Source organism: Otolemur garnettii, unplaced genomic scaffold, assembly GCF_000181295.1.
Source record: "Otolemur garnettii isolate 467f Iridium unplaced genomic scaffold, OtoGar3 scaffold00071, whole genome shotgun sequence".
Lineage (NCBI taxonomy): Eukaryota > Metazoa > Chordata > Mammalia > Primates > Galagidae > Otolemur > Otolemur garnettii.
In genome coordinates, this window is record NW_003852466.1 from 4,071,977 (window position 1) to 4,082,316 (window position 10,340).

At 43.6% G+C, this 10,340-nt stretch overlaps 1 protein-coding gene across 3 annotated transcripts in view; it reads right to left on the reverse strand.

The window, feature by feature from the left end:
* The window catches only part of LYN (LYN proto-oncogene, Src family tyrosine kinase), a 92,894-nt gene that overhangs the window by 37,440 nt on the left and 45,114 nt on the right, over window positions 1–10,340 (reverse strand). For all 3 annotated transcript variants that reach the window (XM_023515403.1, XM_003793681.3, XM_023515402.1), the window contains exons 9-10: window positions 7,097–7,279; window positions 4,462–4,538 (exon numbers count right to left, since the gene is read on the reverse strand). In XM_023515403.1, coding sequence (XP_023371171.1) covers window positions 4,462–4,538; window positions 7,097–7,279 — 260 coding nt within the window. The remainder of the gene's footprint in view (window positions 1–4,461; window positions 4,539–7,096; window positions 7,280–10,340) is intronic.

Consider the following 10,340-nt stretch of genomic DNA (forward strand, 5'->3'; position numbering starts at 1 on the left):
AGCCAATAATTTTTAAAAAGTATTTGCTTCATTAAGATACAGCTTTTTTTTTTTTTTTTTTGTCTCATTTTGTTGCCCTGGGTAGAGTACTATGGGGTCATAGCTCACAACAACCTCAAACTATTGGGTTCCAGCCATTCTCTTGCCTCACCCCCTTTTGAGTAGCTGGGACTACAGGCGCCCACCACAACGACCGGCTATTTTTAGAGATGAGGTTTCACACCTGTGAACTCAGGCAGTCCACCCGCCTCGGACTCCTAGAGTGCTAGGATTACAGGTGTGAGCCACCACACCTGGCCAAGATAACAGCTTTGAGCTGGAAAATGACAGGAGATGGATGGAATGAGGAGATGAATGGTATTATCAAATACTCCAGAAAGTTCCTGAGACCATTTCTCTGTACACACTATAGGCTTGAGGTACCATCAACAGATTGGTGGGGCCCAGCCCAGAGTTACTGCAGGGGATCCCCAGTCTACACACTGCTTTCTCACTCCACAGATCCAGTAACCAGGGCACACTCAGGAAGCTCTGATGTTAAAGGCCTTCCTACTCAAAAAGGTCAAGAATTATATAGATGTATGTACCAATTTCCAACTGAAAATGTAGTTTAAAATTTAACACTAGGAGCAAAACATATCCTGACAGTAATCACTGCATGATAGAAAGAGCTATATTCTGGAAATAAAGATTTTTGGAGGGAGGAAGCTTAAAAAATCATTAATTTCAATAGGCAAAGCCATAAAGGAGGAGATTGTGAATCACAGCAGTGTTGCGCCCAAAACAACCATCAAAGCAACTCTGGTCATGGGATGACTGTGGGGCACAGGGAAACACTCAGTCACTGGAGTCAGAAGACCCTGGATCAGTCCCAGCAATTCAACCCACCGCATCCAAGTTCACCTCCTCGTCTGTAAAAAGATTTGATAACAGTATAAATGCTTTCAAGGCTGTTGGACTCAAATTAGATAAAGGAGGTTGAGGAAGGTAAAATAAATTTATCTGTTGCCACGATTATGACAACTTTGGTTTTTCAGTTTTTATTGACATTTTACTCACAAATAATTACTTCCTTTTTGGTAGTTTTGACACTGTAGGAATATCGGCACCAAAGGTGATAAATGCTTTGATACACTTACTCTGAATTACAAGATGATTTATTTTACCTCCAAACTGCAACTGTGAATTTTCCTCTTCTTTTTCCTCTCAGTTTTACAAGCCTACAATTTCATCTCCACTTCTGCAGTAGGAAATTCCCACTGATTTCAACCCCTTCTCCTTCCAAGTTCATTTTTCTTCCCTTATGTGGGGTAAAGTCCCGAAGTGAACTATGCAAAGTCTGCTCTGAAAGTATCAAACTTCCTTTGTAAGGAGGGATTTTCCTATTTCAGCATAAAAAGCACAAACGTGCTTTATTTACACATGTGCTTCATTTACCTTCCATGTGAGTTGTATTTACGCTAGTTTTGAGCCTGGGGTCTTGTGAAGCATATAAAACTCACATGTCTCTCGATGTATCTTGACCTAATAAAACACTGTGGCCCCAAGGAAAAAAAATTTCTTCTGGTGTGGTAAAAACACACTGAATAAAGCTGCTATGGAACGGAGAGGAAGGCAGGTGGGCTTGGAGATGACAGGGGGTGTGGATTACACTAGGGTTCAGACAAGCTTTTCAGAACCATCTGGAGACAGGAAGTGATGAAATCAGCTTACATATGAATTGTCATGTGCACCCAGCAGCTTCCTGTCTTGAGGGGGACAGAGGGCATGAGGAAGTGGGTGGTGGGGAGAAGGAAGAGACAGGGTGGGAAAAGTCCCAACTCTGCCCCTTACAGTCTCCCTTATTCTTCTGGGACTGGGGTTAAATAAATTGGTTTATTTCCTCTCCCAATAACCAATTTCTCATCATGAAAATCTGCTGTGAACCCTAAGTTTCCCAACTTTGACACTGGTGACCACGCTTTTGGAAGAAAGCAAACATCAACATATTGCTGAGCCCACTAACTTTAGTTAGAGCTCCAATGCCAAATGGGCTTTCATAATTCTGCTCTATCCTTCACAAGTGGGGGTGGGGGGCGAAGGAGAGGGTTGAACCTGGAATAAAAAGGAGCTCAAAAGCAGCTAGGACTCAGTTGTATCGAAAATGAATTTTGTGCTGAACCCCCTGCTTAGGGTCTTGCTGGCTGCTGCTGACCTGTGACTGGGGTCTTGCTCTTGCTCAGGCTGGTCTGAACTCCTGAGCTTAAGCAATCCACCTTGGCCTCCCAGAGTGGTAGGATACAGGCGTGAACCACCATGTCTGGCAGTGGTGGCCTTCATTGTCACTGATGGGGCTGCCCCATCGCAGTTAACAGGGGTAACAGGGGTTGGGTGAGTCTACCTGGAATCCACAGTTTGACAGTCACAGCCAGTGCCAGGCTCTGTGACGATGTTCCTTGCAAGCTACAAAGATTTAGAAGAAAACTTCCTCCCTACTCATTTCTAAATTAGGAAAAGTTACTACTTGTCACAATGGTAGTAATTTACAAGGTTAAATCAAAGAATAGACATAAAACTTTGACTATGTCAAGATAATGTTTTATGAAATAAGCTATGCAAAATCAAATATAAGATACACATAAGACGAAATAAATTCATTGTCCAGGTAGAAAGCACACCCCCAATGCATGGGATTTCGACCTCACTAAACCATGGGCACAGCTCAGACCCTGGGCAGCTGGAACCGCCTCCGGGCCTCCAGTCCCACTTCCTCATGGCCCTGTCCACACGTGACAACCTTTACCACCCTTAAGCCTCTCACCCAGCAGGGACACCCAAATCATGACTCAAGTGAGAGCCTCATTTATCAGCGGCAGGTGAGACCTCTGCTTTCCTCAGACTCACCTGTCGTCCATGGGGGAGCCAGAGTGCCACCCACGTGACCTCTGCTTTCCTCAGCGTCCCGCCTGCCGTCCACACGGGAGCCAGGGCACCCACCCACGTGACCTGTGCTTTCCTTCACGCCTCACCTGCCATCCACACGGGAGCCAGAGTGCCACCCACGTGACCTCTGCTTTCCTCAGCTTCCCGCCTGCATCCGTGCAGGATCCCTGGTGCCCACCCACGTGCTTGTGCCTCGTGCTGCTGGGCTCTGGTTTTCAAACTGCACTCTCTAAACCCTCAGAGGGCTGCTCCTTTCCCTATTAGATATTGGGCTTCCGGCTCACATCCGAGTTTCCTACTCAGATGAGGAAGCGATGATGTCAGGCTTGCTGAATTCCAGCAGAAGAGATGAGGACAGAGGAGGGCGACTTCCCTGCACCGTTTGCTAGGACGATGAGGCGTGCCCAACCTCGGTTTCCCCAGCTTCCACCTCCAGGCTTCGAAGGGCTGGTGTCTGTGGCAGCTCATCTGATTTCACCCTCAGCACATCCTTAAGGTAGGAAGTACCATTTCCACTTATAGGCAAATAAACTAACCCAAAGAGGCAAAGGTTTCCCAAGAGCAGTATGGCCCAAGGGGCGCAGCCAGGACACAGACCCCAGTCTTGCAGAGTGTGTCCTCCAGTCCTATCTCACCTGAGTATTTTACCTGCATATTCCTTCATTCATTCTATCTCAGCTTCCCAAGAAGGCCTTACAATTTCCCAACTAAAACTGGGTCTGAAGGAAGAAGGGGGAGTGTGAAAGGGAAATCACAAAGACCAGCCTTCCCTGGAGTCTCTATAAATCTCTGTGAGCTTCCTGGTACATGGCCTCCCCAACATGAACCACCTGTAGCCAATACTGAGAAACAATCAGATTACTGAAGGCCACTACTGAACACAGTGTAACTATTAAAGGTCAGTGCTGGCATTATTCAAATGTGCATTTCCTTGATAGGTGAGGCACATTGCTGGGTTTCTGAGTAATCTGCCTCTGTCGTAAATACACTCAGTCAGGAAACATGTGATTCCAAAGTAAACAAATGTGCAACTCTTAGGCTAGTACTAGAAATATTACAAATGAACATTTCACAGAATCCTAATAATATATCCAACAGGAAGGAGTGAAAAGGTAAAGAACCAGAAAGGAATATAGTTCCTTTGTTTTCAGAATACTGAGAACTTAAAAATATCATTATGTTATATTCATAACTTCAGTAAAACATATGTACCACTTAAGAGCTGCTGTGCTCACACACACAGTATGGAATTCTCTCTCCCAAATGCTGAGCAGCACCGTTTCTATGACTTGTGGGGACGTGGACATAAGCATGAAGATGTTAACTTGTCTTACAGTATCAAGTCACAACTGGACAGGTGCACACATTCCATGTGAATCTCCCACTATTGTCTCCAAGAAAGTGTACGACTTTCTCATAACTGCTACCGGGAGACATACCCAGGAAAGTCCTTCCACCTGGAACAGTAATTTCTTCATGAATTTGAAGCAGGGAGCCCTTTGCCAATTTACATGCACACTGGGCTTTTTAATACGTTACCTGAGCAGAAAAGTCAATGAGCTTTGGAAGCAGCACTTTGCCACCCTCATCACTCTTCAGGAAATCCAGCAAACTGCCTATGTAGAGAGCAGGAATAGTTAGTATAGTTCAAATGCACGAGAAAATAATCCAAACAAAATTTACACGATCATCACTACTGGGGAAACCCCTCACACAACGATTAGCTTTGCAATTCTACCTGGTTATATGTATTTTCCTGAGGTTGGTCATACTTGGTCCCCTCTAAGAAAGGTCTCATCCTTTTCACCTCATCAGGTCCCCGTTGACCTGATGTGAAACACAGCGTGTGCTCCAGGTGAGAAAGGATGAAGGTAGAGGCCACTTTTCTCTCTACAGGTATGTGTGAACCATGCATTTCAGAGCACCTGCCACCATGATCCACTTACTGCCGTCACCTGATCTTGAGCGAGGTCCTCTGGACCGAAATCTGTGAGGCTCCATGGAGGCCTGCCCTCAGCAGACAGACGCCTGTCTATACCCAGCAAGAAGCATAGAGCACAGCAGGGGCCCAACCAGTATTTGATGAGTGAACTGTGCCTTGGAAAAAGTGAGGCCTACCTATAAAGGTGTGTGCTAAGAGAGAAAGGGTTCATCTCTAAGGCAAGCCCTGATTTTCCTCTGGAATTTTAAGTACCAAGCTCATGAGTAGCCATGCTCAAGTTATTTACCTCATCTAAGTCTGTAAAAAGTGATTAGGCACTAGCAGCTACACATATGTCAGAGCTTTTATGAGAATGTAATCAGAGGATAGGCTTAAAGCACGTGCTATGGTGCCATGCTCAGTAAATGTCACACTAATTTGTCCACACAGAACAGTAGTACTTAGCCCCCTGACTGCTGAGAAGATAATAACTACTGTTATAGAAACCTAGGAAGAAAAAAAGAAGTCAGGGTGTGCTTTACCTATGGAAAGCATCAAGAAGAATCTGGTATACAGTCAGTGCTCAATAAATGTTACACTACCTCATGCACACAGAACAATAGTATTAGCCCCAGAATGCTGAAAGGATTAAGTGAGAATACATGGAGAGCATGAAGAGGAGTCTGGTATGCAGTAAGTACTCAATAAATGTTAGGTATTGTTATGTGGAAAAACTTACATTTACATTTACAATTAAAAATATTTTAGTTAATTCATATTTATAGAACTCCTACAAAGAGACTGGCTCTGAGTCTAGTTTCTGGGTTACAGTAACACAAGCCATAGAGATTGGTTTTGTTTCCTTTTGTTTTTTTAAATGATGTCCTTTCTCTGTAAGGACCCTGAGTGATTGATATTTAATAGATATTAAATAAGAAGACGTAACATTCGCTTTTAAAACTGTTCAACTATGACTTTATACTATAATCTCCATTAGGCAGATGACTGTTAATTCTAGATTATTGTTTATGTTTCTTTCCTTCCTTCGTTCGTTACTTCTGAAGACTTTTTAAAAGCTCATTTGGGGGCCAGGTCTGTAATCCCAGCACTCTGGGAGGCTGAGGCGGGTGGATTGCCTGAGGTCAGGGGTACCAGACCAGCTTGAGCCAGAGTGAGACCCTGTCTCTAGAAATAGGCGGGCATTGTGGTAGGGACCTATAGTCCCAGCTACTGGGAGGCTGTGGCAAGAGGATCACTTGAACCCAGGAGTTTGAGGTTGCTGTGAGCTGTGATGCCATCGCTCTCTGCCCAGGGTGACAAAGTGAGGCTCTGTCTCAAAAAAACCCCTCATTTGGGGCTTGACCCCTGTGGCTCAAGCAGCTAAGGTGCCAGCCACATACACCTGAGTTGGCGGGTTCGAATCCCCAGCCCGGGCCCACAAACAACAATGACGGCTGCAACCAAAAAATAGCCAGGCGTTGTGGCGGGTGCCTGTAGTCCCAGCTACTTGGGAGGCTGAGACAGGAGACTCGCTTGAGCCCAGGAGTTAGAGGTTGCTGTGAGCTGTGATACCATAGCCCTCTACTGAGAGTGAAATAGGGAGACCCCTTCCAAAAAAAAAAAAAAACCTCATTTGGCAATTTTTTGGTCTCATTCCTAAACTAGAGGTGGACAAAGAAGCTAAGATGGTGATTCCAACCTCTCGACATGAAAGTAATAAGGGTAGAATGACAGTTGAAGAAAACATGGTTGTTTGCAGCCTCCTCTTAAGCAATTGAATGATTACATGGGAATTTAACCTTCACAACTTTTAAAAATATTAACTTTTTAAAGTGACACCCTGAACTCTGAGATAATGTTAAAAATGAATGAAAATTGGATAATGCTAGAGAATGAAAACAAAGAGGAATTTAGTATGAATAATCCATACTAAACATGTACTTTTAGAATTTTGAGAACTCACATTTTAGGTACATAACAAAAGAAATCTTCGATATACAAGGGGTACCATTCTCAGGGCTAAGAAGTATATGCAGGCAGATACAGAGAAATCAGGAGGACTGTCACAGGTATAACAATTCTATAACACGGATTACTGGTGAGTAGGTTTATGGAAATGCTTTGTTTTCCTATATTTTAACCTTCTCAGCAGTGAGCATGCTGATTTACAATTAAAGCTATTGGAGTGTCCTCTGACATTTCCACATTTTACTTTCTCAGTCGGAAAGGCGCAGGGCAGTGGGAGGCACCCACCTTTGGCCATATACTCGGTGATGATGTAAATGGGCTCCTCCCTGGTGACCACAGCATAGAGTCTCACAAGCTTGTCGTGCTGGAGGGTCTTCATGAGGTTGGCTTCTTCAAGGAAGGCTTGCACAGACATGGTGCCTGGTTTCAGGGTTTTTACAGCCACCTTGGTACTATTGTTATAGTAACCTAGGAAGAAAAGAAGCAGTCAGAGCATGCTTTACCGAACAGAACATCTGAAACCTCACTTTGCAGGTATGGCATTAGAAGACAATTTAGTTATAGGGAGAAAAAACCTGAGATAAAACATTATATATTGTTTAGGTCGGGTGCAGCAGCACACACCTGGAATCCTAAAACTCTGGGAGGCTGAGGCTGGTGGACTGCCTGAGCTCACAGGTTCAAGACCAGCCTGAGCAAGACCAAGACCCTCGTCTCTAAAAGTAGATGGGCATTGTGGCAGGTGCCTGTAGTCCCAGCTACTCCGGAGGCTGAGGTAAGAGAATCATTTGAGCCACAGAGTTTGAGGTTGCTGTGAGCTATGACGCTATGGCATTCTGCCAAGGGTGACAAAGTGAAACTGTCTAAAAAAAAACACAAAACTATTATATACTGTTAAAACTAAGGAAGACTGAATTAAAGGCATCTGGGAATTCTCTGTATTTTCTTTACCAAAAAAAATTTATCAAAAGATTTTTATAAAATGACATTCAAAAAAATTATTTATTGAAGCCTCCACCATGAAGGCTAATATTTTCCTCTAGCTAATAAAATCTTCTTTATCCAAGACTAATAAAATGAAGCAAAGGTCTTTATACGATATAATCCTTTACACACACATACACACATACATTATAATCTCCATTTTAAAAATATAAGCATATTTTATAGATACACAGACACATATATAAACAATGGTCTGGAAGAAAATACACCAAAATACACCAAATACTGGCTATTGTCAATGGTTTGATTATGAGCAGCTTTAATTTTGCTCACTATGCCTTTAACTTTATACCAGATTTTCTACGATGAAGGTGTATACAGTTTTATGATTAGAAAAAAGATCTAGTACTTTATAAAATTACACATACACACTAACTGTAAAGTATAATATCCTACAGTCATATGAGCATTTCCCAGAGTTTTCAGAGAAACAGACTTGGGTGAGTCTGTGTGCCACAGGGCTCCAGTCTGAAAGGACCTGGTGTCCTTTCCTGCACCCCTCCCCTTCCAGGAGACGCAGCAGGTGCCTTTGATGCTGTTGGGAAAGAAACCTGAATTTGTTCACCTTGGCATCTCCCACACTGTCCTGAGCTCAGGACATTTGTCAAGTCCCCTTTTCACATCTCACAGAACACACTGGAAGAAATACTGACTCCTTAACATAATTCCTTAAGGCACTACTTTTCTGGGACCTGCCTTAATGAAGTGTTTGACTTTAATCCTGATTTCCTTTTCTTTTTTTTTTTTTTTTTGTGAAAGCCTTTTTTCAGTGATTTGCCAAAGCAGAAATATATGCTGCAGTTTTATAGAATTTGCCCTAAGGAATGGTAATGGGAGGCCAGGCATGGTGGCCTAACCCTATCATTTCAAGACTTTGGGAGGCCAAAGCAGAAAGATCACTTCAGGCCAGGAGTTCAAGACCAGGCTGGGCAACATAGCAAGACCCGATCTCTACAAAAAATAAAAATATTAGCCAGGTGTGGTGGTGAGTGCCTCTTTCCCTAGCTACTTGGGAGGCTGAGACAGGAGGATCACTTGAGCTCAGGAGTTTGATCATGCCACTGCACTCCAGTTTGAACAACAAAGCAAGACCTTGTCTCAAAAAAAAAAAAAAACCAGTGGTATGGAGTGTTCAATCCCCCTTTGAGGGCACAATGCGGAGCGTGCACAGTGAGACGTCAGCAAGGATTATCTTTAGGAGGTAGAACTTGGGATGACTTTACTTTCTCTTGTTCTTTTCTATTTTAATTACTTTTGTCAAAGAGTATATAGCTTTTTTCTTTCTTAACAAAAGGAATTATTTTTTTTTTATTTATTTTTTTTGAGATGGAGTCTCAAGCTGTTGCCCTGGATAGAGTGCTGTAGCATCATAGCTCACAGCAACCTCCAACTAGGGCTCAAGTGATCCTCTTGCCTCAGTTTTTCTATTTTTATTGTTATTATTATTTCTTTTTTTTTAGTAGAAGCAGAGTCTCACTTTATCGCCCTCTGTAGAGTGCCATAATGTCACACAGCTCATAGCAACCTCCAACTCCTGGGCTTAGGTGATTCCCTCAGCCTCCCAAGTAGCTGGGATTACAGGTGCCCACCACAATGCCCAGCCATTTTTTGTTGCAGTTTGGCTGGGGCAGGGTTTGAACCCACCACCCTCGGCATATGGAGCTGGTGCCCTTATAGAATAAGGTTCTAAACCGCCCAGGTTTTCTATTTTTAGTAGAGACAAGATATCGCTTTTTGCTCAGGCTGGTCTCCAACCTGGGAGCTCAAGCAATCCACCCAGCGTGGCCTCCCAGAGTGCCATTACAGGCTTGAGCCACCACACCCGGCCAAAAGGAATTATTTCTTAAAAGAAAACAAATTATGTTTTTATTTCTAAACTTTCCAACAAACAAGAGAAAAGGTATTAACTTACAAAGAACAACCCTAGCTGATGATTTTTCTCTTAGTCATTAAGACTGATTTCTGTATTAAAATGTTTCCCCTTAGGGCCATCTCAGTGGCTCACACCTGTAATCCTAGCACTCTGGCCGAGGCAGGTGGATTGCCTGAGCTCACAGGTTTGAGACCAGCCTGAGCCAGAGCAAGACCTTGCCTCTAAAATAGCCGGGCATTGTGGTGGATGCCTGTAGTCCCAGCTACTTGGGAGACTGAGGCAAGAGAATCTCTTAAACCCAAGAGTTTGAGGTTTCTGTGAGCTGTGATTCCATAGCACTCTACCAAGGGTGACAAAGTGAGGGTCTGTCTCAAAAAAAAAGTTTCCTTTTATATTCCACTTTGGTTTGTGCTCAGTGGGAGCTTGCCATGCCCTATACAATAATGGAGAATACAGCATAAAATAAATGTTACATTATATGGAGTAGACAGCTGGCAAGAAAACACCCTGGCTTAGCACCTGTGGCTCAGGTGACTAAGGCGCCAGCCACATACACCTAAGGTGGTGGGTTTGAATCCAGCCCAGGCCCACCAAACAACAATGATGGCTGCAACCAAAAACAATAGCCAGGGGTTGTGGCGGGGGCCTGTG